Here is a 25319-nt window from a genome sequence, read left to right on the forward strand (position 1 = left end):
CATTTTTCTCACTTCATACCTGACCCCATACAGAAACAGGAAAAGGGTTGGACGCAAATATATAAACAAAATTTTGAACATCTTGGCCATTCAGCCTGGAGGAGAAGCCTTCACCACGTCATTCCCCAGTTGCCCTCTAAATACTATTGATTTGGGCACTCCTGGATGGTGTAAGTTATTGTCTGCTCTTGTGCTCTTCAATCACACTGTGGGGAATTGATGAGTATGCCCCACTTATAGAGTTATGCATTACATCTTCAGTAGCCTGGTGATGCGCAGTTCAGTCGGCACCAAGTGGCTCTTTTTTCTTCATTTCCTGATAAAGATTGAGTGGAGTCATCTAGTTTGATTTGGTGGGATCTGGGATCGCCATTCCACCTTTCCTTGATCTGGAATGGCTTCGATTGATTAATGTTGTTATCAGCCCAAAATGGCTTCCTGAATTTCAGATACAAATTAGATGGAATACACAGTATTGAATAAATTGGCAGGTGCCAAAAACTATCAAAATTGTACTTTATCCATTCACCTGCAGACTGTTACAGCTGGGAAGAAAATGCACGATTCATCCAACAGTTTACATTAATATACATACCGACCCTCAGCCAGGCGTGGTCCGGGAACGGAATCCATGGACTGCAATGTGCGTTCGAAATGTTGATGTTCATGTATCCTGCAGTTCACATGTCGACGCGCAATTTTGCTGCGTTCTTCATCAGCCCACAAGCCGAGTGATCCACCGTTCAGAGTTGTTTTTTTCATTTTTCGATCGTTCTCTCCGTGGTGAGTGGAGGAGAAACAATCAATTTCATGGGTTTCTCATCACAGAGCTAAGAAATGTTTCGAGCATGGGCGTTGTGTTCATTTAAAACGTGCCTGCCGGACCGAAGCCGCGACGGGTTCCCTCGTGTTATCCTCGCTCCACTGAGTGAGGTAGGTACCCAATGCCAAATATCTGCATCAAAGGAGACATGGCCACGCGGACCGCGACACTCACGCTGTCGGCGACGGACGGAGCCGCCGCTTACAGAGTACGTACGGGACTCGCCATCCCTAAATACTGTGAATAAGTGAAATATGGAAATATTTTTCAATTTCCTTTTAATATGTTATAGACAGATATGTTATTCACAGTTTGCACCAATCAGTCTTTGAAACGTCCATCATTAACATGCACACAAGCTTGGAGTCTCTTTAGCCAGTCATCTATCACAGAACGGATAGTATCAGTCAGGAAATTCTCCACTCCTACCCCCAATGAATACTTCAAGTGAAGGATGTCTTTTCTTGCATACCATTCTCTCTAGCACTGATCATTGTTTTCAGTCCATGGAGTTAAGGTCGGGGCTACCAGAAGGCCACTCAACAATGGAGATGAAGTCTGTTACATGGGTCTGCAACCTCTGTTGAGTCATCCTTGCCTTATGAGCTAGTGAAGAATTTTGCTGAAAGGTTCAGGGCTCATTATTGAACATGCTGTTACTCAAGTTCCCTCACAAGAGGGTCCAGAACAGTTTCTACAAAAAATTAAGCCTGATAATGCCCTCACAGCTCACCCCCACCAAACCATAACTGAGGAGGGGTGGTGAATTCTCTAGGCCTTAGAAACTCTTTCACAATCTTCCCAAGAACTTGCCACATATACCCTATCATTTTGGCTGTAAATGCTCTCTTCAGTTGTGAAGGCTGTCTCGTCGGTAAAGAGAATTCCTCAGTACCCATTGTTCAGTTTCCGCTGCTGATTCAGCTGCAGTGTCACAAAATGTCTGGTATTCTGCCAATGAGCTCTTACCCCGAGGTCTTCAGAAAGTAATCTGGATGTTGGTCATGGTGAAATGTTGAGCTCGTATGTCATTATCTTCAGCTTCCAGATGGGATTTTGCTAGATACAGGCTGGCACTGTTCTCTTACTGATTTTCAGCTGTTTCAGGGTTTGGAAAATCTCAATTGGTGACTTACCAACCTTGTGTAAGGCAGTTACAGCTGCCCTATTTTCATATTCACCCCATTCCATGCTTAAGCGAAGAAGATCCACTCTTTCACTGTGGAACACACACTGGTCAGGAGTGTTATTCAGCACAAGGGTTGCTTGCTACCTGGAAGAATAGTTCTACAGTCTAAGCCAAAACTTTGTGACAGTAGGTGACCTGCGCATCGTGATGAGTTTGAAATGATGATGAAGGTGACGCATACGCCCAGTTCCTGTGTCGGCGAAATTAACCAAAGATGGTTAAAATTCCCGACCCTGCCAGGAATCAAACGCAGGACCTCCGTGATCAGAGGCCAGCACGCTAACCATTTAGCCATGGTGCCAGGCATTACACTATAATATACCTGTAAAAACCACACTATTAAACAATTATTGATAACTGTATACTTCTTGCCATATTTCTTCTGTCGATGATGACATAGACATGTGTCGAAACCGGTCCCAAACAAATTAAACATGTTGTGACATAAATTTTGTGCAACAGTTTATCATTGTATTGAATAGGTGGAACCTCTCTCTTTTTAACATTGTGATTCTCAGTTCAATATGGATCATTTATGAAGTTTTTAACTTTAAATGAAAAGCTTGTAAGTTACATTTAACTGAGTGGTTACTGGAAAATATGGCTTCCTTCTTAACAAATTGTTTTGGGGTGTAAAAAAATTTACACAGTTACTTCACATGTTTGAAAACTCCATGTATAGAAAGATAGGAACATCGAAAAGAACACATAAAATGATAAACATAATGACAGGTCATATACAGTACGTATAGGAAAGGAACAAACAAGTGTCAAACCAAGTCAGAGAGAAACAAAGGGGAATAAGAAAGGAACACAATGCCACATCAGTGTGGAAAGAGGCAGACTGAAGAACCTAACAGTTATTTAAAAAGAAAAAAGCAGGAACAGGAATAGGAAACACAAAAGGACAAGGGCAATCTCCACATATTCATACACTTCCGTCTTCAAATATATGGACTCTCTCCTCATCACTCTAACTGCGGTCTTACCAGAGACTTAATGTACCCTCTCCTTTACATCCCTACTACAACCCCTAAATACTCTCATAACCATATGAGAGATCTGTAACTGTTCCTAACTACCGCATTAATATGATTACCCCAATGAAGATCAATCCTTATATTAACGCCTAGGTACCATTGTTCCCTGTGAGATACTATCACCCCATGAACACAATAATTCAACCTGAGAGGACTTTTCCTCTTGGTAAAACTTACAACTTAACTTTTCACCCCATCTATTGTCCATCTCACTTGAAAAAAAAATGCAAAGGAAAGCAGTGGGGAGACGAGATGCTCGACTATGTGGTATGTTACATAAAATCAGCTTCATGGTCCGTATTGCACTTAAACAGATTCACAACTAAGTATTTTTTATTTTACAACTTGTCTATACACTAAATTGCTTAAGGCAACTTATTGGTTAAAAGTGGTACATGTTTCATATATTATCAACATCTTCAGCCACATAACACTATTTAGATGAAACATTCATATATTGACAGTATTGTCAATCTTCTTATGACACTTCCTCTAAAACATTGATACTTTGTCATTGTATGAGCGATGCTTTTAAAAATAGGAAAGATCATAATATGAAGATAAAGTTGGAATTCAAGAGGACAGATTGAGGCAAATTAGATTAAATTATCAAGGGAAACGTTTGATAAATTTCCAAGTTCATTGAAAATATTTAAGAAAAAGCTAGGTAAACAGTTATAAATAAATGTAAATATGAGGTAAAAAATTGATAGGGAATCTGCCACTTGGGCGACCACCCTAAATGCAGATCATTGATGATTGATGAATCCCAGTTCTTCTACATCCATCTCTTCTCAGCCCCCAACGAGCTTGTTTCTGCTTCCCAGCTTCACCAGGAGGATGGGCTTTAACAATTATTGAGGGACCATCTTGACAGATCTTCAGTCTTGATGTGGGATAAGTGTAGGATAAGAAGAAATCCAGATAAGTACTGGAAAAGAGAAGAAACATAAGACAAAGTTAAATACAGGTGGTAAAAGAATAAGATCACAGGAAAAACACAAAAAGAGAAAAGGATCCCAGTGGAATAATATAGGAAAGGAACAATGTCAAATCAACTCAGAAAGAGTTTATGTTTTCATGTTTGTCCTCGTCTCTTATTTCTGTTGCTCCTTCTTTCAACACTGATCTGGCATAGTGTTCATCCTTCTCTTTCTTCTTCTTTCGTTTCACCCTCTTTGGGGTACGTTGGATCAATCATTTCTCTGTGTGTTGCTTAGTGCCCAGTATTTTTTCATTCTTTCTAATCTTTGTTTCCTCTCGTCTTCCGAGATAATAGCTTTGGCTTTAAACATGAATTTGTCTTGGAATCTCGTATTTTCATCTTTAGTTATTACTTTAGCTGTTCGATTGAACAGCGAATTTTCTGTAATTTTTAATTCTACTAGGTCTTTTTCAGTTTCTTTAAACCAGTTGGGTTTTGTTTTGAGGCTACGGAAGAAGTCAGAGATTTATTTGGTTAATCTGTTAGAGTTAATACTGAGAAGGTGACCATAAAAATTTATCCTTCTTTTTCACATTGTATCTGCGAGTTTTTCAATTTTCTTGTCGAGTGTTTCATTCTTGATGTATATTATCTTATTATCCTGAAATTTAGGTTATATGATCTTTCTTAAAATTTTCCTTTCTTTTAGCTCGAGTTTCTATTACATGTGTTCCTTCTTATTGCCCTTTCCCTGTCTCTTAGACTTGACAATGACAAGTCAGTTTGAAAAGTGAGAGAAATAGAAATAAAACACACAGGGACAATCTACATATGTTCATACACTGCCATTTTCAAGTAGATTGGCTCACTCCTCATTGAGTCCTGGTTCTTTTATATTCATTTCTTCTCAGCCCCTGAAGAGCTCATTTGTGCTTCCCAGCTTCTTGAGTATAGCGGACTCAACACTCATTGAGGAGCCATCTGGACAGATCTGCAGTCTTCATATTGGAAATGTAGGATAAGGAGAAAGCTGGACAAACACAGGAAAAGGAAAGACAGAGAGAAAGAAGATAAATATGAATACGGGCAGTAAAAAACTCTCTGTATTCATATTTCTTTCTCCCTCTCTCTCTCCTTACTCTTATCCTACCTTCCCCCTGTGGTTGGGAGCGGTAGCACTTTCATCTATCATATCTGACCTCCCCTGATCAACTCTTGTTCTTTTCCGGCCCCGATGGTATTAGGTTTGCGAGGCCTAGCGAGTCTTTCATTTTCACGCACTTCATGGTCCTTCTCTTTCTTTGGTCGGTATCTTCATTTTTCAAAGTGTCAGATCCCTTCCACTTTTTTCTCTCTGATTAGTTTTATATAGAGGATGGTTGCCTAGTTGTACTTCCTTTTAAAACAATAATCACCACAACCACCTCTTACTCTACCCTTCCCAAATCAGTAACAAAAATTTGTTAAGATGGCCTCTCAATGGTGAAGATGTATGTGTTTTTTTACAATTTCTCACTCTGACCTGTCATTGTGTTTATCCTATTATGTGTTCGTTTTGATGTTCCTGTCTTTACGTACATATATCAACCTTCGCTTACCTGACATACCATTTTATCCATTGTGTTCGTATATTGTCGGCATTGTTAACAACAGTGAAAAAGAAACAGATGAGGAACAAAGCTTACTTAATGAAGCTGGTACCAAAATAACTCACATTGAAGGATTTTTAAGCCCTTGAAGAAGCACTGAAATACATGGTGCAACAAGAAGAAATCTGCAGCAATGATGTGATACTTCTACAGAGAATGCGTAACATGGAGGTGAGAAAAAAACAGTCGGCAGGCAAGCAAACATAAATTACCATTTTTTAATAAATTTAAATCTGTATCAATACTTTTTTATGCTCAAAACTCAATTTTCATGCACAGTGAATGTAAATATCAATTCTACCAATAATGAAACGCCTATTAGCATTCACAATATTGCTTTTACCTTTCTCCCTTTTAGCCGACATTCCCGCTAATCCAACATCACACCAGCCCATTTATGTCAGATAAGTGTGACTCTCTCTACTGTATATATTTTGTGTATATTGTGTATATTTTGCTGGACTCACTTCAACCCTGCCCGTAAAGTTCAGCAGAAGGATTTTACAATATTATAAACTGGCAGGGGTTCTTCTTTCTTTCTGTTAATATTCTGTTAAATTTAAATATACATACTTTTTGTTAATTTATTTTCAAGTGTGGAAGTTATCATTGTACATTTGTATCCAAATAATTTGATATTTAATTATAGGCATTATTAAGAGTTTTCTGAAGTACTGATCTTACCAGTTCTTTAGCTCTTTACCTGCACCTTCATTAGATTAATTCATGAACTATTTTACTGTTTTAGAGAATAATGATTAACCACAATGATATGCTTTATTCCAGGAATGCCCTTTCCCTCCAGATGATGGAAGACCTCATCGATAGCATTACAACAAACCAAAATGATCCTGCTTTGCGTTGTATATTGCTGTATGGAGAAGGACGTATTTTTTCTGCTGGACACAATCTGAAAGAATTGGTAACTGACTCACATTATATTGCTCTATTTGAGGAATGACCATGAACAGATTTCATTTGGACCACTCACTCGAACATGAGATACCTATGCATTCAACCTTGTGCTAATTCACTCATTGCATCTCAGATCATATATTTATTTTTTGATATTTGGATTTCATTCCCTTTGTTCATTTATGTTGTAGATTATTAATTTATAATTGTGTTGTAGTATTCTGAATACCGTACTTATGATCGCATGTAGTTACAGGCTGATTAATAAATTAAATCCAGGCTGCCATCATGGCACACCACACTTAAACTACTCTCTGCCTACTGCAGCTCTCTAAAGTTTGGAAACAACACAGTGCCATACCACACCACTGCATTTTTGAAAACCTATGCTTACACCCTGCTGGATTCTATCTACCCAGGTGTCAGCAGGACTGGTCAGGGTAGTAGAGCTTTACTGAACAACTATAGATGGCAAACGTCAGCAGACTGTGACTGTGACAGCCAACTGCAAACTGTGGATCATATAGTGTTCAAATGTCCTCACTGAGCTATTCAGGGTAATATGACAGATCTCCACCTTGTGACTGAAAGTGCACGGTATTTTCAAAGTTTGATTATTTTTTGAACTAGTCTCAAATAAGAAACATATTTCTTGCTGTAGGTAAGCTATTGATAAACTTAACCATAATAGGTATTTGCATTTGTTTCCTCACTGACTTGTCTAAAACTATTAAAAACTATTTAAAACAGTAAGTGCTTGGTCCACCTTGTCAATATACTTTTATAATTGATGAAGTGAAGTAATCGGGAGATAGTGGGTTCGAGTCCAACTGTCGGCAGCCCTGAAGATGGTTTTCAGTGGTTTCCCATTTTCACACCAGGCAAATGTCAGGGCTGTACCTTAATTAAGGCCACGGCCATTTCCTTCCACTTCCTAGGCCTTTTCTATCCTATCGTTGCCATAAGACCTATCTGTGTCGGTGCAACGTAAAGCAAATAGCAAAAAAAAAAAAAAAAAAATTGATGAAGGGAATGTACTGTGTTACTGAAACATGTCTGAATAAATTATATTCAATTATAAAAGTGTATTGACAAGGTGGACCAAGCACTATTTTAAATAGTTTTAATAGTTTTTATTAGCTGTAGATGAGCTATACGTTATAAAAATATATTTTGATAGTCAACTTACCAAGCTGGTAATGTTATGAATATTTCATTTTCACAGCCGCAGTGTACTTAAAATAAACTTTCAAATTATTAGGTCGTGCTCAGTACATATAGTGCATATTGAAGAGATGTTAAGTAGTGAATAAAAATGGCCAACAGGTCACCAGTGGGATCTGAACCCACAACCTGCCCAAGTCTGGCACTACCGTGCAGTCTGCATTTGTGCTGGCAGTAGTGCCAGACCTATACTTCCGGTCCTTTTCAACAAAACAAATACGACTTAGGCCACCGTAGCTCAATGGTAAGAGCATCCAATGCAAAATGGGCAGTTTGTGGGTTCAGATCCCACATGTGACCAGTTAGATATTTTTGTTTGGTACTTCAGTATGCACTAGCCATGCATCTTGGTGGGTGTGCTATTTACCAACTGATGAGCCCAACTTAGCACACTGGGCCAAAACACTGGCAACCAGGAATGAGTTAGCTAGAAAATTTATCATGTCAATGACGGACCATTTTTATTGGTATTATAAATTTACTCATTCGGCACAAATATTTCAGGCTCCCTATGGGAATCAACATCTATATCAACTTAATATCTTGTTGATAAGTACTATATGTACTGAATATGACCTAATAAATTGAAAGTTTATTTCGAGTGCTGATGCTATATTTTTTGGTTACTGTTTATGTATTTGTTACAGACCAGCAAGGATGGTTCAGAACATCACCACCAAGTGTTTGCAACATGTTCACGACTCATGCTGGGAATTATGCATTGCCCTGTGCCTGTCATAGCTGTAGTACAAGGATTGGCAGCAGCTGCTGGCTGTCAGCTAGTTGCTAGTTGTGATATTGCCATCTGTACTGAAAATAGTGCCTTCTCTACACCAGGGTAAATTATATTAGATATTGATATAAACTAATTATCTTACTTGCTATAGAAAGGTTTGTTTAGAAATCATAATTTCAACATAAGGACAGCACATAACACATTTCTCAATTAATTTTGGTGGTTGATTTTTCTTCTTATTATTATTATTATTGTTCTAGTCTGTTCAGTCCCCTGCTGGAACGAAGGCCTCCCCTTACTTCTGGCTATGCAGTTCTCATCCAAAGTGAACCTGAAGCCTGCTTCTGAACATCAAACCATCTTGTTCAAAAGCATCCTCTGCCTTGCCGTCCTATAGAAAGCACTCATTTACACATTTACCCTCTTCATATGATCTACTCTCATTATATGACCTGTCCACCATTGAGTCTAGATTTCTCTTTTGATGTCCTTTACTCTCATCTTGCACCTGATTTCATTGTTTTTCAAATGGTCTTTCAGATAAATATCTATCTTTTCCATTTTCCTGTGCCAAACTGTCAGTTTATTTAGCTGCCTCTCCCTTTTGATGTTTATGGGCAAATAATTTTCAAAGATAAAATTTGGAGACTTGTACTGATAGCAGACATTTCCCATTCTGCTTCTTCCTTGTCTTGACTGTTAACGAATGGAACTGTTCGACCGAGATATAGATAATTTAATACATAATGTGGTGAATCACTTTATTATGATCTCCTACATTTGAGGTTGGCAGCGTGTAGCCCATGAAGTACATCACGTGTCATGAGCTGTAGCATGGTGGTTTTATGAGGAGTGCAATAGATCATCTCCACACATATCACTCATTATGGGTAAAAGGGGAAATTTATCCACATTGCACAAAGGAATTGTTATTGGCTTTTGGATCAACGATATCAGTATTTCTGAAACAGCAAAGTTTGTGAACTGTTCACATGATACTCTGGTGAAAGTGTATCATGTGTGGAACATTGGCACCATTGGGAATAATCTACATGGAAACTCCAGAGCACCATTGCCATTGATGTGGGAGGTGAACGTCTACTACTAGACATGTACGTAAAATGGTAGTTCAGCAAAACCTGCTGTGAAGAAGGTTCTGAAACAAATGCATGGTCAACACACCTATGCTAACAAAGGTTAATTTCAGAAAATACTTCAATTTGTGCGGAAGTAGCAAAATTGAACCTGCTGCTTATTGGTAGGGGGAGGAGGGTTGCCATCTCTGATGAGTTGTGTTTTTAACTTCATCAGACAAATGGAAATCGGCATGTCAGACGAGAAATGCAGAGAGCAAACACCTTGCAATCATTACTGGAAAAATACAAATGGTGACAGCATTGTTATGGTCTGGAGAATGTTTTCATAGTATTCCTGGAACCATTCATCCATGTGGAAGGCACTCTTGACTTATTTAATCATGAATCAATTTTAATTTTATTTTACAATTTGTTTTACGTCACACCGACACAGATGGGTCTTGTGGTGACGATGGGATGGGAAAGGCCTTGGAGTGGAAAGGAAGTGGCCATAGCCTCAATTAAGGTACAGCCCCAGCATTTGCCTGGTGTGAAAATGGGAAAACCACGGAAAACTATCTTTAGAGGTGCTGAATCAAATTTTACAAATCAGATGCAATATGCTCTTTGTCTTCCTTAAGGCAAATGTGATCTTTTAGCTAGACAATGAAACTTATCACGTAACCAGAAATTTCTGACAGTGGTTGGAGGAGCATGACCAAGACTTCCATGTACTTTTTGAGCCACATAATTACCCAGACTTCAACCCAGTTGAGCATCTGTAGTACCATTTCGTTTGTTGTGTTCAAACTATGGTTCCACCTGTCAATGATTCTGAATACATTATATACTTTAAAATTAACCAAGAATTTGTTTCAAATTAAAATAGAATTGGTATATGAAAAAAACATAATCCCTGGTCATTATGGAATCTATAATTTTTTAAATATCTCCTTGAACCTCCCATTGAAAGTTTTTACCTCTTAGGTCATAATTCAAGTACTGTAGATTATTCCAACTTGAAGTATATATGGCATAACAGGTGCTAGATGATTAGAGAATGTTGAATTATGAGGCATATTATACATATAAGACCATGAGAAGTTTACTATGTAAAACATATTTTGCTTTATTTATGTAGAAAGGTTGGGGCATAAGTCATGGCAACTGCTTTTTTCTTCACTTTTGCACGATGCTACCATGCAATGGTCATATGTCCTGGAAAGCATGGCATTCATAGTAAGTACATGGACAGAGCACAAGATGGCGGTACGTTGGACATGTACAACATACGGGGTGATGGGACTGCAATAGTGAGTCAGGCTTCATTCAGAATGGATGTAATGAGGCAAGAACAGCATGCAGACATCAAACTGGCTGTTCGCCAGGGTCGCAGTGCCAAAGAATGTCATAGAGAGCTTGTGGAAGCTGTGGCGAATAATACACTTCTGTACCGTACCGTTGCAAGATGAACAGCAGCTTTTAGCATGGACGTGAAATGAGCAGTGATGTGCAACAGTCCGGAAGACCTGATAGTGTCTGGACTGATGCATCATGAGCAGTAATTACCCAGTACATGGATGTGGACAGAAGATGGACGCCACTTGAGTTACAAGCCAAAACAGACATTGAAAGACAGACCATCCATAGAATTTTACGGAAAGATATTCATCCATGTAAAATTGCATCACGGTGAATGCCATGTGCACTCACTGACATGCAAAAGTGGACATGGTATGCCATATGCTCTGACCACCTGATACGCTACTGATGGGAAGGCAAGCAAATGATGGAGAGAATAGTGACTGTGGATTAATTTTGGCCAGGGTGTATGAATCATAGCTCAAACGCCAGTCTTCAGAATGGTGACAGGCAGGATCACCACGAAGACAGAAGTTCCAGCAAAACTCTTCCCTCATACAGCTGATGGTCATTGTGGCTTACAATGTCAGGGGCATGATTGCGTGTCACTTTGTTCCACATGGTACATTGGGTGACAGCAATGTACTACAGAACCTTCTTGAAGAGACAGTACATCGTGACATTAGGGATAAACACTCTGATTATCCTAGAAAAATAGCTGCTCATATGCTGTTCACTGGCCTACCTCTTGTCGCTGAAGAGGCTCTTCAGGCTGGCCTTGTGAGCAAAGTAACAACATTAGAAAATCTAGGTAAGTAAATAGCAGTGGCATGCAGTGAACATATTTGTTAACCCAGCTGCAGAAAAATGAAGCATTTGCAGCCCCAACTCTCACTCTAAAGCTTATATTATCATTTTATGAACTCACTTGATAACTAAATGTAGCAAACAAACTTATCAGAAAGTAAATAAATAAGTCATCATTTAGGTATTAAAGAACTCATGATAAATATCATCCTTCTCCATGACAACGCAAGAGTGCATGCAGCAGAGGTTGTACTGAGGCAACTTCAGCGTTGGGTGTGAGAAATACTGCAACACCCGCCTTACTCACCAGACATGTCTCTGTGCGATTTTGACCTCATCCCCAAAGTGAAAGACTGGGAGACTGGGACACAAGAGGACATTGCCAATGATGTGAAATATGAGATTACAGAATTCACACAAAATGAGGCAACTGGTATCCAACGTCTCCCACATCATTGGCAACATGATGTGGACAATCTAGGGGACTACTTTGAGGGTTTACCATAATAATAATAATAATAATAATAATAATAATAATAATAATAATAATAATAATAATAATAATAATAATAATAATAATAATAACAACAACAATAATCGTATGGCCTCAGCTACCGTGTACAGACATTTCAATTTGACACCATCTGGCTGGCTGCTCGTCAATTTCGACATTCCATTTTACTCTAGGCCCACTAGATGGCAGACCGAGTAAACCGAAACTCTCTTGGGCATCTATGGCTGAGATTTAATGAATTTTGTCGGGTAAACACCAAATGTGCCACCAGAGATCTTTTACGTGCTGACATCGTACGACATGGGGTGTCGAATGGACGTTTTTCCGCCCTTCAAAAATCCGACTACCTCTGCCGGGTTTGAACCCGCTATCTTGGGATCCGGAGGTCGACACTCTACCACTGATCCACAGAGGCAGCTGGTTTACCATAAAAGTTACTGTACTCCCTGAGAATAAACATTATGTTGCACAAGGATTTCATGGCTGACAGTTTCTTATCCTACACCTGGTAAACCTACTCGGCATTATTCGTACATTCCACAGCGTCTTATGCTCCCTGCTCTCATATATATTATTTCCATTTGTCTGGTAAATCCCACATTTGTGCAGAAAAGTTAGTTGCCACGACGTATGCTCTAACCCTCATATAAAATCTGTTTTTCATTCTCATGAACTTTTTCAGGGCCAATGTAGGCATTTTCTGTTCCACTCCTGGTATTGCAGTAGGGCGAGCTGTTCCTAGAAAAATAGCTGCTCATATGCTGTTCACTGGCCTACCTCTTACCGCTGAAGAGGCTCTTCAGGCTGGCCTTGTGAGCAAAGTAACAACATTAGAAAATCTAGGTAAGTAAATAGCAACGGCGTGCAGTGAACATATTTGTTAAACCAGCTGCAGAAAAATGAAGCAATTGCAGCCCCAGCTCTCACACTAAAGCTTATATTATCATTTTATGAACTCACTTGATAACTAAATGTAGCAAACAAACTTATCAGAAAGTGAATAACTAAGACATCATTTAGGTATTAAAGAACTCATGCAATGGTAATTCTCTTGAATGATTTATGGAGGTGAGCTCGACAACTTATTTGGTCAGGAGCTGGTACTCTGGAGCCAGGAAGCAGGTTTAAATCCAGTGTTGAGCTTCATGATGTGTAAGAGTGCTGAAACACCAGAACAATATGCCTTTGTTAGTTTGCTGAACCTTGAAGAATTCCTCCAAATTAATATTTCACCACCCTGCCAATCTTTTGACTGCTGAAGTAAATAACAAGATGAATAATTTCATGTTGATTTGTGACAGAGTGGCCTTTATAAAATGCTGTGCTGGACCATGTTGGCAATGCCCGACATATTTATTAAAATGCAAAATCCATTCTTCTCTTCTGCGTATCAAAGTAGTGTACAGTACTCTTGAAAAATGAATCTTTCTGGCCAACATCTTCCAAGAATGCTGCTTCAGTGAAACGCAGCCAAGTTTGAAAGTCTTTTTGTCTCCTGTTCTGTTCCTTGTGTATGTTTTGATTCTTTTTAAGCTGAAAAGGACTTTTCCACCAATTACGTAGACACTGGTATGGTACACATGATCATAATTAACTTAGAAAGTTGTGGGAAAGAGGAACTTAATGATGGTTTTGAAAAGAGGCTCAGTAATTCAAATAGACTCTTCTTGTTAATCTCTTCTCTACTATAGAACACAGTTATTTCATTTTTCAACCCGATTTCATCTAAATAGACAGGGTATGACTTTAGAAGACCAGGAATTTCGGCTTGTGGAACTTTTTCTGATAAATTTCTTATTTTCTCTTCTCCGCAGATACTAGTTTTGTCGTAATCCTGAAAGTGCATTTCACGGTAGCTGTCAACATTATTATTTTTTTATGGTAAATTTGTTTGTAATTAGGATTGTTTCCTTCTGTTGGCTCAGCTATTTTATGTACTTTTTCTCAAAGATGTACACGCACAATCAATGAATAGGTGCCTAAAACTTTATACATGTCAGAATTCAAAAATAAAATAAATACTTTTATTACAATTAATTTCATAAAATGGCTCTATTTTTATCAGCAAGACGATGTGCAAGTAGCTATATGGTTAGTATATTTGATCGTTCTCTTGTAGCCTCTTGTGTGTGTTGCTAAACGCTTCTCAAGTGTTGACTATTACAACTAATATGTGGTGCGACTCTGCCCTACTCTATCTAGCTTGTATGTTGCCATAAGGCGTTGTGAATCTCCAGGTAGGCCCACAGCCTCACTAGGACAAGGTGGCTTAAAGTGCATGCATCAACTCAGCAACTTGAATTCTGCTTGGGCAGTAATTTTTCATACACTCTCACTCAGATGGAACAAAAGTTTTTACATTTTCTTTGCAGTCTTGATTTATTGTTAGCTTAACATTTTCTGCAAGATTAAAAATGCTCACTGCTTTACAAAAAATTATTCACAATGTCATTGGCTCTTAATGTGTTTAATTACCATACAGATCAGCACTGGTAAGCAGCATTTTGCTTTTAACCCTTAACTATGGACGTGCGGTCAACATGACCGCGGTGGAAAAGTAAACACGTGCCACACCTCGCTTATCGCCCTGCCAGTATATTTGCTTGCAGTACCTTTCTATTTCAAGATGACCTCTCCACTGTATTTATCTTATCTGTCATAAATAACCGTGCAGCTGCGATAAGAAGCTGATGAGTTTCGTAGCGGCCTGGGTGACCGCACGTCCATGGTTTGAAGCAGTCTTCAGTTGATAGTGCTGTGTGTAGCAATGAGTCAGCGTGCAGGTACTTCGGCGAGTGTCCGAACATGTGATGCAAATTACGAAGGAACAATTACCGAGTGGTTTGAAGAAGACATGAGTGATGTGGACGATGGTGATAGTGAAATAGAGAGTGATCACAATACCGATACTGAGACTGAAGGAGAGGGAGAAGAAGATGAAAGTTCCGCGCTACTGCCTGATGATTCACGTTCTAAGTGTTTTTATGGTAGAAATAGGTACAAATGGTCGTCTGCGGAACCTCCACAGAATGTGCGTACACCTCGTCACAATATCGTGATTCACCTTCCCGGTTTGCGCCCTTCAGCTCAAGTTGGAAACAGTGTGGATCCTGTTACGGCATGGACACTAATATTTAGTGAAGAAATGGTGAACTTACTAGTGCGATGGACAAATGTGAAACTCAGTGCAATGAGAAGTAATTACCGAAAGTCTACCCGACCAGAATTACAAAATGTTGACGCAGTTGAAATGAAAGCTTTTCTAGGCCTTCTTATTTATTCGGCGGTTTTCAAATCTAACTAAGAGGACATCGCTTCAGTCTTCGCAGCTGACGGTACGGGCCGTGAAATATTTCGTGTTGTGATGTCAGGTACAAGGTTTTCCATTCTCCTGTGCAGCCTGCGTTTTGACAATCCTGAAGACAGAACGCACCCATATCTGAGCTTCTGAATATGTTGATTCAGAACTCTCAAAGGTGTTACTCCATTGGCACAAATGCAACAGTAGATGAGATGCTAATTGGTTTCAGAGGTCGGTGTAAGTTCAGAATGTATATTCCGAACAAGCCTGAGAAATATGGAGTGAAATTGATGTGCCTAACCGATTCGAAAAATAGTTATTTGTACAATGCATATATTTATGCAGGGAAGGACACTGATGGAATAGGTCTTTCAAGGGAAGACAGAAAATTTTCAAAGCCAACTCAGGCAGTTTTTCGTTTATCGGAACCAATACAGGGTACAAATAGAAATATAACAGCTGACAATTGGTTCACCTCAGTGGAGCTTGTTCAGGAGCTGAGGAAAAGGGGACTCACTTATGTTGGGACAGTAAGAAAGAACAAGAAGGAAATTCCAACTAACTTCTTGCCTTCCAAGCAGAGAAAGGTCGGTTCCTCTGTGTATGGCTTCACGAAAGACATCTCTTCTCTCACACGTTCCGAAAAGAAACAAAGCTGTTTTGTTAGTATCCTCTATGCACTATGGGAAAGCAACTGATGCGGACACGGGGAAGGAAGTTGTTTTTTTTTTTTTTTTGCTAGTTGCTTTACGTCGCACCGATACAGATAGGTCTTACGGCGACAATGGGACAGGAAAGGGCTAGGAGTGGGAAGGAAGCGGCCGTGGCCTTAATTAAGGTACAGCATTTGCCTGGTGTGAAAATGGGAAACCACGGAAAACCATTTTCAGGGCTGCCGACAGTGGGGTTCGAACCTACTATCTCCCGAATACTGGATACTGGCCGCACTTAAGCGACTACAGCTATCGAGCTCGGTTGGGGGGGGGGGGGGGGGGAAGGAAGAGATGATTCAGTTTTATAATTCTACGAAGTCTGGAGTAGATACTTTGGATCAGATGTCAGCCAACTACTGCACAGGTAGAAGAACAAGAAGGTGGCCGATGGCAGTCTTCTTCCGTATCGTCGATATTGCAGCTGTGAATGCGAATATCTTGCATCAGTCCTATCGCGAGAGCCCCCAAATGACCAGGCAACATTTTCTGAAAGAACTTGCTGCTCAACTCACTAGGCCACAGATGATAAGAAGATTATCAAATCCCAGGATTCCAAGAGATATTCGAGGCGCTATCTCTAGAATTTTGAGCATCCCTGCGGAGCGTATCAACATTTCCGAGGAGAAGCTTGAAAAACGGATAACTTGTCGTCTGTGCCCACCAGCAAAGAAGAGAAAAACATATTACAAGTGCTACAGATGTGAAAAACCAGTATGCTTGGAGTGTACAAGGAAGATCTGCTTCGAATATGTTGAGTGAGAGTAACATTGAGGGCCAAGTTCAGTGCTTGCAATTTCCACCCCAACAAGAGATCAGTCTAATGTGTCGTTAATTTTCAGTTCAGTGGTTATCAAACATCTTTAATACCCAAGTTAGGGTCAATTTTTGTTGATAGTGCAAAGGATATGTGTGTGTTTAAATAGAACAGTGTATTCTGAATAACGAAAATTGCTGCGACTGCAATCTGAAGGTATGAGGGTTATACAAATTAACAAATGGAAAAAATTTTTGTGGTTTTGGGTTCAATAAAGTGTAATTATTCAAATAAAAGCAGCTAGCAATTTATCTCATTAACCGTCCCTTCCGTAGTCAAATTAATTTTCATGCGGTCTCAGTGACCTCACGTCCATGTTGATGTCACTGAAAATGTACGTCAATAGTTAAGGGTTAAATCTGGTAGATTTGGGAGGTAGCAGCCATCCATGTTGTGCCATCATGAAATGCTTTCTTGTAGTTATAAATGTATTTAAACACCGATAAATCAGCAAGTGCATTCACAAACAGCATTTAATTATTGTGAAATTAAATTACTCTTAAGTTCATAGCTCCTGAATTCCAAGTTATTTTGCAACAACAATAACATTCCTGGCTTTGTATAAAATTGGCAAATTTGTGCAAGTTTAATTTCAAGTTAAAATTCAAAATTTGTTGTATAAACATTATTTAAGCATGAAACCATTGATTTATCGCAATTCACACAATTCATGACCGTAAACTATTCCATTCCCCATCCATGGGAATTTGATTGATGTGAGTTGTAAAACTCATGGTGAAAGTGTCCTTTTATTTTATGCCTCTGAGATATGATCACCCTAGGAATATCAACCAATCTACCTGTCTATTTATCTATATCAAGCAGAAAGTCTGTCTGTGTTCCTTATACAGATCTATACTGTTTTGCCAATCTGAAACTTTTAGGACCCTGCAGGTAAAACAATGTCTACAATAAATTTGGACAGTCCTCTCCATTCCACATTGGCACATTGGGTAATTTAGGCAAAATATCTAATTTTTCATACATGTACAAGACAGCTCATTTTAAGCCTCATGACGCGAGGAACAGAACCACAAAAAAACACATTTTAAGGCCCTAAAATCAACCGTTTTTTTTTTCCCTTTCTTTTTTTAATATATAGACACCACACTAGTTCCCACTGTTTGCTTATATCTGCCAAAGACATTATAATAATTTTTGTGCCATGGTTAGTAGTTTTCATGCCTAGGCAATGGCCCTCTTCATGTAATATCAAATAACATGCTATATCAAAAATCATTACAGTCAAAGAAACTTCAGTAGAATGTACAAATTCTTTCTGAGGAAGTAATGCACATTAATATATATAGGAGCTTTATTGTGTTTTGTCACAGTTCATTGCCTTTATAGAGGAAATCAAAAGTTGTCTCATATACAGCAATACGATCATACGTACTTCCGCATGCAGCAGTTTCATTTACAGCAATACAATCAGATGTGCTTCTGCAATGTATCAGACAGCTTCATACTGCTCATGTAACTATCTTTTATTCGTTATCGTCTTGAATGTATATATAGGTGTTCTATTCTATGTTGTTACAGTTCATTGCCTCAGCCTGTTTTGATTTTCTCTCTGTTAGATCATTCCTACTTTACTAAATACAAAAATGTTCATTCCTTACCCTGAAGGGGTTCAGCTGGCTTCTTAGAGGGTAATTCCCTCCCTCAGGGCAGGGAGATTTGAAGCAGGGAAGGTGATATATGGACAAGATGAGGGGGTTGGTGGCCATCACCTATACTAGGAGGAGAATGGAGAATCACAGAAAACCATTCTCAGGACAGCCAATGGTGGGGACCAGTCCCTCTCCATCTCCCGAATGCAGAGGTGTAGTGCCACGGTAGAGCTGTGACCACTTGTCCTCTGCTTGATTGGTCACTTGGAGTGCAGAGTTGTCGGACCACGGACCAGCCGTGGCCACTGTAGGCCAAAGCCAAAGCCAACCTTCTATTTTACACTAGAATCATTTAAGAGGCAATAGAAATTGCAAACTGCAATTGCAACTGTAAAACTCATGGTGAAAGTGTCCTCTTTTTTCTGCCACTGAGATATGATCACCCTAGGAATATCAACCACTTTATCTGTCTGTTTATCTATATCAAGAAGACAGTCTGTCTATGTTCCTTATACGGATCTATACTGTTACACCAATCTGAAACTTTTAGGACCCTGCAGGTCTACAATGAATTTGGATACCCTCTCCAATTCAGAAAAAGAAAAAGGATATGTAAAATTCACCTTTAATAACCCGAAGATTTACGAAATCACCAACTTATTCAAGAAACACAATACCAAAGTAGCCTTCTCTACAAACAACAACATGAAACATAGATTCTTTAGTCACAATAAAGTTAATAAACTTAAAGATGACGAATTCCAGGAATCGGGTATTTATAAGCTGACTTGTGCTCAGTGTAAAAAAAACTTACGTGGGACAATCTGGAAGGAACTTCTTAATTAGATATCAAGAACACGTCAACGCTGAAAAATACAAAAGATTCTCCGCCATGGGATCCCATATGAAAGAGTCCAACCACAAATTCACCAATATAAAACAGGACCTTCAAATTATCTGTATGATAAATAAAGGTAATCTTATGAACAACCTGGAAAACATCCACATCATTCTTGATAAATTGGAAAACGGTGAAGAGAATCTCAACTAAAACAACGAGCATAAAAACATCTTATACGAGAATATTAGCAAATACTTAGAATGGGTAGACATGAAACAGACTAGACGAACAAGAGATATATTCAAACACGACATCGCAAAAGCACAACCCAATCTCCCTCCTCCCTCACATGTTATTTTAGATGACGATAAAACTCTACTTCCCTTCTCTCCAGAGCTTACCATGAACTGTCAAACTGTATCACATCGTTACTTCACCAGGTCGCGCTCAAAGAGAGACCCTCTAGACAGCGCAGAATAAACATCTTTTCCAAACAAGAACAAGAGGCAAGATGTCCTATTCTGATGACCTCCATTTTTATCAAAGGAGTCTCGAAAGAACTTTTATTTGTGCTTACTGTCATAATGTTTTGTTTTTGTTTTTTTGTTTTTTCTTTTTTTTTTCAGTTCTTTATTTATACAGCTGAAGAGGACCACTAAGTGGTCGAAATATGTCCTGTAAGTTTTAATTTTATTCAATTTAGCCTGAGGCAATAATAAAGTATCGATTAGGTGGTTATTTATACTTCTTGCTTAAACATCGATACGGTCATGAAATGAACAACTTGTAATAAAGCAAGTTGTAAAAATAAAAATTGCAAAACACCCAAATAACTTCAGTTTGTTTATTTGTCCAACCCTTGTCCCGTTTCTCTTTGGGGTTGGGTATGAGGTGAGATGAATCTGTTGTGGTGGGTTTTTATGATCAGATGCCCTTCCTGACGTCAACCTCATCAGAGGACTTAATGAGATGAAATGAATGATGTGATATATGATAGTAGGAAGGGAGAGGGTGAAACCCAGTGCTGGCACATAGCCTACTCTTGTCGAATAGCACCAAGGGGTCTGCTGAAGGCTTAACGTCGCCATAGGACAGATGAATCACCATCAACAGCATCATATGCCCTCACTCTATATGAGCACTGCGAAGCGGTTTGGAATTTAATCCAGACTTTTGGCACACAGTGTAGTGATTGGAAATTGTACACCACCACCTCCCTTAACCTGCTGGCCAACATTCTGATAGAGAAATGTTTTTGAGCAGTGGGATTCAAACCGGTTAACCACGATGTCAGACCGTTTAGACTTCAACGCCTTAACGATCATGGCCATCAGGCAAGCAACACAAATAACTTCAGAAAAGATTAAAAAAGACTTGCATCGCCTGGACTAGCCTGATGCAAATCTTCAAAATTGACAACACAGGGTTGACTTTCATAACATCATTCGGTGGCGGCGGCAGTCGCTACTCGTTTACGAGAATACGTTTTTCTCCTGCAATTCTTCTTAAAATCTGTTGGCTCTGTGGAGATGTCGCTGATGACTGTTCAAGCCAGTATTCATATGAAACATGCGGCCACACAGGTCACATCTAAAGGTGGGTGGAAGACGCAGTTGGATCTGATGTAGTTTCCACTTTTCATTGAAACTATTGAAATGTCACCATTACCGTTCTAGTAACTCAAACCAGAAGAAAATTTCTTATTCTTCGAACCAAGACAATCCTAGATTTTATAGATATGAACTCCAGGCGAAGCTCTGGTTGTACTGGTATTTCAGTGAAAGGCTTTGGACATCAAGGCTATGAGCACTGCTTGCTTACCATGGGGATTAGATTTCTTTGACAGAACTAGACTTTCAAAAACTTGGTGATGGGAAGGCCTGTGGAGAATGCACATATTACCCAGTGACATATCATTTTGAAGTCTTTACAATATAATTTCACAAGATGTGTGCTATTTTATAAGGCAAGGGATTTCAGGAAATTTGGGGCCTTTGTAATTGTTAGGCCAGGCAAAGCTTGGTATGACAGCTAGTAGGATATAAACTCAATATTATATCCTGAGTGTTTGTCCTACTTTGTAAAGGCTGGTGTTTTTCTTTTTTGGTCAGTCATATTTTCTGTTTCACAAATTTTTAACCATCCTTATTGATTCACTGTGCCAAAATCTTTTTCTCATATTTTCAAGTAATAAATCAGTGCTGTGGTACCTAAATTAAGTTTAAAAGCAGGATTCTCTGAGAAGGATATCAAATAAATTACTCTTGAAAACAAATTCATCATGTAATTATTATTATTATTAAAGTCAGAAGAAATGAGAAGTTTTACTTTTTAACTAAACAAAAGAGAGCTTGTTTGAACTACTCTTGAATAGAAAATAATAAAGGAGAGGAGGAATGGAAAAGAAGCAGGATGAACACAGTGTGTTGAAATAGATGATGTGTAAAACAGAACGAGGGATGAGGAGAAGGGAGGCATTGAATGAGATACTGAGAAATATAAAAATGAATTTGATTACTTTCATATTTAATTTACTTCTGTATCTATTTGGCATCGCAGTTACACAGATTGGTTTTCAGTTATGTTGAAACAATATACATAAAGGTACTGAAAGGTAACAGCCATGACCTTAAGTTCAGTCTCGGCATTTATCTGCCATGGAAATGGGAAATTCATGTTCAGAGCTGCTATAGTTTGAACCCACCATCCCCCAAATGCAATCCTGCTACCATGTGGGCCATACCATGTAGCTGCTTGCTCTTTACAGGAATATAATTATATACTGAGGTAAATTGGAAAGGTCAGTGAAGATAATTTCCTTCTAGACACATGCAAAATATAGGCACCGAGCTCGATAGCTGCAGTCGCTTAAGTGCTGCCAGTATCCAGTAATCGGGAGATAGTGGGTTCGAGCCCCACTGTCAGCAGCCCTGAAGATGGTTTTCCGTGGTTTCCCATTTTCACACCAGGCAAATGCCGGGGTTGTACCTTAATTAAGGCCACGGCCGCTTCCTTCCAATTCCTAGGCTTTCCTATCCCATCGACGCCATGAGAACTATCTGTGTCAATGCGATGTAAAGCAAATAGCAGAATATAGGTAACACAGTTAAGCTGGGAAAACCATAATAGTTAGAAAGAGTGTTAAATTTATCATATACAAGTAAACGGGAGATCCTGAACTGCTGATGCATACTCCATGTGCTTCTTTTATAGAAACATTGACCTTCTCCCCTTCCAACTTATAATTTCAACATACAGCTGATATTTTTATACATCGATCAAATACTGTAAATTGGGACAGTTATCAAAACAACAATTTGTGACATAGTTAATTGTTGGTTTAGTGTCATGTACAACTATAAAAAAATTGAACTGCACTATCCTTCTATACATAAATTAAAATACCACTAAGCTGTGGTATTTATACTTTTAAACTACAGTGGAAGCTTGATTTAATGTGGTTGTTGGGGGACATGCTTTACCCATTAGCTTAACTGCAGTAAATAGAAATTGACCTATAAGGCAACAGAAGATTGGGAAAAAATAGTAGGCTACAAGAGAACACAATTTTATGAAAGATGCTGTATTTAAAATACACACATTCAACATTCCATTCTTTACACGATCGATTGTATTCAATTTATTGTTCACAGAGTATGCTTTTCTTTTTTTGTGACGACATTCTCCTGTGGTTGGTGGGGCTGGTAGTATATCACCCATGGTATCCCCTTCCTGTCATAAGAGGCGACTAAAAGAGACTCCAGGGACTGTTAACTTGGGAGCATGGGTTGGCGACCACAGGGCCTATAGCTGAGTCCTGGCATTGCTTCCATTTACTTTAGTCAGGCTCCTCACTTTCATCTATCCTATCTGTCGTCTCTTAACCAACTCTTGTTCTTTTCCGACCCTGACAGTATTAGCTTTTGCATATCCTAGGAAGTCTTTCATTTTCATGCCCTTTGTGGCCCTTACTTTCTTTTCGAAGTTTTGGACCCTTTCCTTTGTTTCCCTCTGATTAGTATTAATAGAAGGTGGTTACCCAGTTGTACTTCCTCTAAAACTATAATTATCACCACCACCTTTTGTGACTTCACAGCACTTGCACTGAACTCAAGATTTTACTAAGATAAAGAAGCCAAAAATCATGGTGGTAATCACTGCCTGTCGTAAGAGGCGACTAAAAGGGGCCTCAGGGGCTCTGAACTTTGGAGCGTGGGTTGGCAACCACGGGGTCCTTAGCTGAGTCCTGGCATTGCTTCCACTTACTTGTGCTAGGCTCCTCACTATCATCTGTCCTATCTGACCTGGCTTGGTCAACTCTTGTTCTTTTCCGACCCCGACGCTATTAGGTTTCCGAGGGCAAGGGAGTCTTTCATTTTCTTTTTTTGAAGTGTTTTACCCCTTCCATTTTTTTCTTTCTGATTAGTGTTACATAGAGGATGGTTGCCTAGTTATACTTCCTCTTAAAACAATAATCACCACGAGCACCTCACATGTTTTGTGAGCACAGGTACAGGCAGACAAGTGCAAGTCGTTGAGGGACGTGGGGGAAGGTCAGTACACAAAAGCTTGGCCAATTATTCAAGTCCTGTTATTTCTATGAATTGATAGGCACGCATTTTCTAAAACTCCATCCAGTCATCCCTTGAAGTTCTGTTTAGTGCAGAGCTGGTAATAGTTATAGATTGTAATGCAGAATTCCTCTATGCAGTTTGTTACTACATTTAAAATAAAATGTTATTGATGATTCGCTTTGCACTGTGTTCAGTCTGAATCTGTGGTGAATCGGACCACATTTAACTGGGCTTCCTCTGTATTAAATAATTTTTTAAGATTACATGTTAGAAATGTTACTTGTTGCATTTGAATCCTTTATTAGGTTTACATCTCTCCAAATATATTCATATTTTAAAAAATACCTATGAATCTGTGTTTTTAAAAGTGGCGGTGGTGTGGCGATTACTGTTTTAAGAGGAGGTAGAATTGGGCAACCATCCTCTATTAACAATAATCAGAGAGAAAATATTGAAGGTGTGTTTTTAGACCTTCAATATGTATACATATGTTTTTGTCACTTGTGAAATATGCTCAATCCTTTTAGGAATATATGTTAGAAGACAGTTAGCAGTTGATCCTGCTTATTCATCTAAACCAAAGGCAAACTGCTCACTACAGCTTACATACCTGCTGCTATAAACCATGCTGGTTAAAAGCTGTATACCTCCACCTATGCATGAGTTTTTTTTACATTTGGATTTATATCAACAGCCATTTTTTCTTTATGTTACAGATGAAGAAGTAAAGAAAACTGTTGATGCTATCTGTAATAAGAGCCGTTCCATTTTAGAACTTGGGAAGAAATTTCTATACCAACAGTTGGAGACCGATATCAGAACTGCATACAGGTTTGTAATGGATGTATTTATTCTCTTACATTACCATATGTAGGCATATATCCCCACATAGTTCTTTTAAAATTAGGTGGCGAAATTTTATGAAAGATGTTGTATCTAAAATACACACATTCAACATTCCATTCTTTACACAATTGATTATATTCAATTTATTGTTCACAGAGTATGCTTTTCTTTTTTGTGATGACATCCTCCTGTGGGTGGGGCTAGTAGAATATCACCCATGGCATCCCCTTCCTGTCATAAGAGGCAACTAAAAGAGGCTCCAGGGGCTGTTAACTTGGGAGCATGGGTTGGCGACCACAGGGCCCTTAGCTGAGTCCTGGCATTGCTTCCATTTACTTGAATCAGGCTCCTCACTTT

The 25319-nt window shown here is 38.9% G+C and overlaps 1 protein-coding gene and 1 non-coding gene across 2 annotated transcripts in view; one reads left to right on the forward strand and one right to left on the reverse strand.

Annotated features, from left to right (window-relative positions):
* LOC136877269 (enoyl-CoA hydratase domain-containing protein 3, mitochondrial) overlaps positions 1–25319 on the forward strand; it is a 53342-nt gene that overhangs the window by 25120 nt on the left and 2903 nt on the right. The window contains exons 3-6 of the mRNA XM_067151178.2: positions 6413–6548; positions 8413–8603; positions 12943–13103; positions 24833–24947. Coding sequence (XP_067007279.2) covers positions 6413–6548; positions 8413–8603; positions 12943–13103; positions 24833–24947 — 603 coding nt within the window. The remainder of the gene's footprint in view (positions 1–6412; positions 6549–8412; positions 8604–12942; positions 13104–24832; positions 24948–25319) is intronic.
* LOC136877858 (5.8S ribosomal RNA) lies at positions 596–751 on the reverse strand. Its single transcript, XR_011018621.1, has one exon. It is a non-coding gene; the product is annotated as a 5.8S ribosomal RNA (ribosomal RNA).

Source organism: Anabrus simplex, chromosome 7 (assembly GCF_040414725.1).
Source record: "Anabrus simplex isolate iqAnaSimp1 chromosome 7, ASM4041472v1, whole genome shotgun sequence".
Classification (NCBI taxonomy): Eukaryota; Metazoa; Arthropoda; class Insecta; order Orthoptera; family Tettigoniidae; genus Anabrus; species Anabrus simplex.